The sequence below is a fragment of the Gadus chalcogrammus genome, chromosome 18 (genome assembly GCF_026213295.1).
Source record: "Gadus chalcogrammus isolate NIFS_2021 chromosome 18, NIFS_Gcha_1.0, whole genome shotgun sequence".
Lineage (NCBI taxonomy): Eukaryota > Metazoa > Chordata > Actinopteri > Gadiformes > Gadidae > Gadus > Gadus chalcogrammus.
The window spans coordinates 3,964,082-3,967,677 of record NC_079429.1 but is presented as its reverse complement, the minus strand read 5'-3'; the positions used below and the strand labels follow the sequence as shown (position 1 = coordinate 3,967,677).

Sequence of the window (3,596 nt, the reverse complement as noted above, 5' to 3'; positions counted from 1 at the left end):
GATACACGCATACATGCACACACACAAACACACGCACACACACACACTTACATACAGCGCACACACACTTATATATAGACACGCACACACACACAAACACACGTGTTAACACATACTCACATGTACATGTATTAAGCGATGCAGACAAAAAAACAGGCGCGCACACAACCACAACCCCCACCTCCCCTTCCTGTCTGGTGTAACAGTAGAAGGAGCATTGGAGGAAACGGAACCGTGAGCAGCCAGGGAGACGTCAGGACGGTCAGAACACACCGCACCTTCTGGACCCGGTACTGACCCTGAACCCGAGCCACCGTCCCGACCACACACACCCTGAGACACCAGCTCTCTGCAGACATCCTCTCCGTCCAGACTGCCCCCACACCGCCCCAACCCCATCTCCATCATGTGGGGACCTCACACACACACCCCCACCTTGTGGGGATTTCAAACACACGCTCCCACCTTGTGGGGACCTCGCACACACACCCCCACCTTGTGGGGACTTCACACACACGCCCCCACCTTGTGGGGACCTCGCACACACACCCCCACCTTGTGGGGACTTCACACACACGCCCCCACCTTGTGGGGACCTCGCACACACACACCCCCACCTTGTGGGGACTTCACATACACACCCCCGCCTTGTGGGGACTTCACACACACACACACCCACCTTGTGGGGACTTCATACACACACACATACCTTGTTGGGACCTCACACACACACACACCCACCTTGTGGGGACTTCATACACACACCACCTCCACCTGGTGGGGACGTGGTGCGTGACCCCCCCATTTACTGCCACACGCACAGAAAGCATTCAGAAGGCCAATACATACAAAGCCATGTATTCAGAAACTATTTTGAATGTTTACCTATATAACCCTACGTCTTGGATCTTGTATATATTGTCTCTGTATCTTGGGGAACTGAGCCCGGCTGTCTGTGATCGACCCAGAATTGGCCTCAAGCTTGAATTAATACCTTTATTGACAGAAGAGCAGGCAGGAGGTATCGACGGAGCAGGCAGCACCCAGAGAGATGGAAGGAGGTGTGACACCAGGACACAGGTGAGTGTGGACTTCAAAGAGCGCACGTATCTGCTACTGTACTGTACATCGAATAATCTTATCTTGTATACATATCACGTCCTATTTATCGACTTAATAAACTATACATCTTCATCGTTTTGCTACATACAGTTTGTCCCCCGCTGACCCTAACCCTGGGGACAGCCTTAAGGAGGGTCTTCGTAGAAAAGGTTGGGCGCGACGCAGCGGAACTACCTGACGATGCACAACGTATTTACAAAGTGCTGCTCTGACCCGTGCCCTACAAAACAGCTTGTGCTTTAGGAGGCGGCTCACACTCGCTCACATTCGTCCACACGCACTCACACACACACATGCACACACGTGCACACACGAACGTGCACGTACACACGCACATGCATGCACACACAGACGCACATACACAGGAAGTATAAAATAATCACACTACTTGTTGTTCTCTTAGTTTGGACAGAAGCAGACGGACTTCGACTCTGTATTTTCTCTACTAAATGCTACGTTCATTTCACTGAGGCTAGTTCTAAAACAAACAGATACAACTCTAGTCCGTTAAATATGTCTGTGGTGATAGATGTCCTTTTGTAATACCTCCAGGTAGGAGGTCCCCCCCCCCCCCCCCACCCCCAGGAAGTGACCTGCTGAGATGTCCTGAGAGGATGTCCTTCAGACACCGAGGAACACGCAACAACTGCTACATGACTTGAGGAGTTTCTCTGTGGATGCTTTCTTCTCGTTCTCTCCAGTCTAAGCGCTGCTCGATCGCTCGCTCCCTCAGGACTTCTGTTGCTGCGGCAGTCAAAACACTTAATATACTGCATGTACGTGTGGACTCTATAATTTTTTGAAACATATATATATATATATATATATATATATATGTATCATTTATGGTGGACCTTATTTATGCATCTGTTTGTTTACATGTGTGTATACATGTACATGTGTGTGTTTGTGTTTATGTCTGCGTGCATGTCTGTGTGTATATATGCTCGTGGGTGCATATGTGTGAGAGGTTTTGGACCTGAGATCCTGGAGGTTTTCCTGCATGGAGGTCTTCTCATGGGGCTCTAGAGATAATTGGTCTAGTTCTTGGAGTTGTACTCCATGGGGGTTTTCTCCATGAGGGTCTAGTCCATGGGGGTCTAGTCCATGGGGGTCTAGTCTATGAGGGTCTAGTTCCTCTCCTCGAAGATAGCAGTGAAGGGAAGCTTCCCCCAGTTTGTGTGTCGACTGCCTCTGGAGGACCAGGAAGTGTCCAGGATCGCGGTCGGTCCTATTCTCGCCGGGGACACCCCCAACGTAACCCCAACCCCCCCACCCCCAACCCCCCCCCCCCCCATCCCCCCCATCCCCCCCGCCCCGGCTACACGCAGATCTCGATGGCGGTTGCCATCAGCAGCTGGCTCTTGCTCTTGTCGCGGCCGGGGGAGGGGCTCTCGTCGCGGGGGGACAGGGGGTCCGACAGCACGGTGCGCTTCAGCGGCGCCGGCCGCAGGCAGGGCCCCCCCGGGGGGGGCGCCGGGGGCGGGGGGGACGGCTCCGGGTGTCTGTGGCCGGAGCGGGACGCCGACGAAGATGACGAGGCCGACGCCGACGAGAACGAGGAGACGGCGGGCGGCCCGCAGGCCCCGCCCCCCCCGCCGCCGGGACACGCCCCCAGCGAGCCGGCCCGCTCGCCCCTCTTGCCGCGGCAGGAGGCGCGGCGCCGCAGCTCGCTCAGCAGCGCGTACTTGATGAAGCAGAAGACGTCCTTCACGCCGCAGCGCTCGCCCGGCTCGGCCGCCAGCAGCCGGCGGAACATGCGCAGGGCGTCGTCGGTGAAGCGCCGCCACTGGGACGGGTAGGTCCCGGCGGGGCAGCCCGCCTTCTGCCAGCGCCGGAACTCCTCGTAGAAGGCGTCGGCGGGCGCGGCCGCCTCCCAGGGGAAGTTCCCGGTGAGCATGCAGAAGACGAGCACGCCGAAGGCCCACACGTCCAGCGCCGTGGTGACCAGGAAGCCCTCGGCGCGGCCGGCGGCGCAGACCTCGGGCGCCGTGTAGGGGATGGTGCCGCTGACCCGCTTCACCCGGCAGCCCGCCCGCCGCGTCATGCCGAAGTCGGCCAGCTTAACACGCCGGCACTCGCGGTCGAACAGCAGCACGTTCTCGGGCTTGACGTCGCGGTGCACCAGGCCCTTGGCGTGCATGAAGTCCAGCGCCAGACCCAGCTGCTGCATGCATCGCTTCACCATCTCCTCCGGGAGACCCACCTGGGAGGGGGGGGGGGGGGGGAAGGGAGGGAGGGGGGAGGGAGGGGGGGAAAGGGGGAGGGAGGGTGGAGCAGGGAGAGGGAAGGAGGGAGGGAAGGAGGGAGGGAGGAGGGGAGGATGGGAGGGAGGGGAGGGAGAGGAGGGGAGGGGTTGGAGCGAGGGTGGAGGAGGGAGAGGAGGAGAGAGGGAGGGGAGGGGGTGAGAGGGAGGGTGGAGGAGGGAGAGGAGGAGAGAGGGAGGGGAGGGGGTGGGAGGGTGGTGGGAGGAG

The 3,596-nt window shown here is 58.3% G+C and overlaps 3 protein-coding genes across 3 annotated transcripts in view; all 3 read right to left on the bottom strand.

The window, feature by feature from the left end:
- Positions 1-359, bottom strand: part of LOC130371746 (eomesodermin-like) — a 2,530-nt gene extending 2,171 nt beyond the window's left edge. Inside the window, exon 1 of the mRNA XM_056577606.1 lies at positions 279-359. Coding sequence (XP_056433581.1) covers positions 279-359 — 81 coding nt within the window. The remainder of the gene's footprint in view (positions 1-278) is intronic.
- Positions 1-3,596, bottom strand: part of LOC130371669 (uncharacterized) — a 201,418-nt gene that overhangs the window by 95,125 nt on the left and 102,697 nt on the right. The window lies entirely within an intron of this gene.
- LOC130371671 (serine/threonine-protein kinase SBK1-like) overlaps positions 2,444-3,596 on the bottom strand; it is a 10,857-nt gene continuing 9,704 nt past the window's right edge. The window contains exon 4 of the mRNA XM_056577525.1: positions 2,444-3,328. Within this exon, the coding sequence (XP_056433500.1) occupies positions 2,444-3,328 (885 nt within the window). The remainder of the gene's footprint in view (positions 3,329-3,596) is intronic.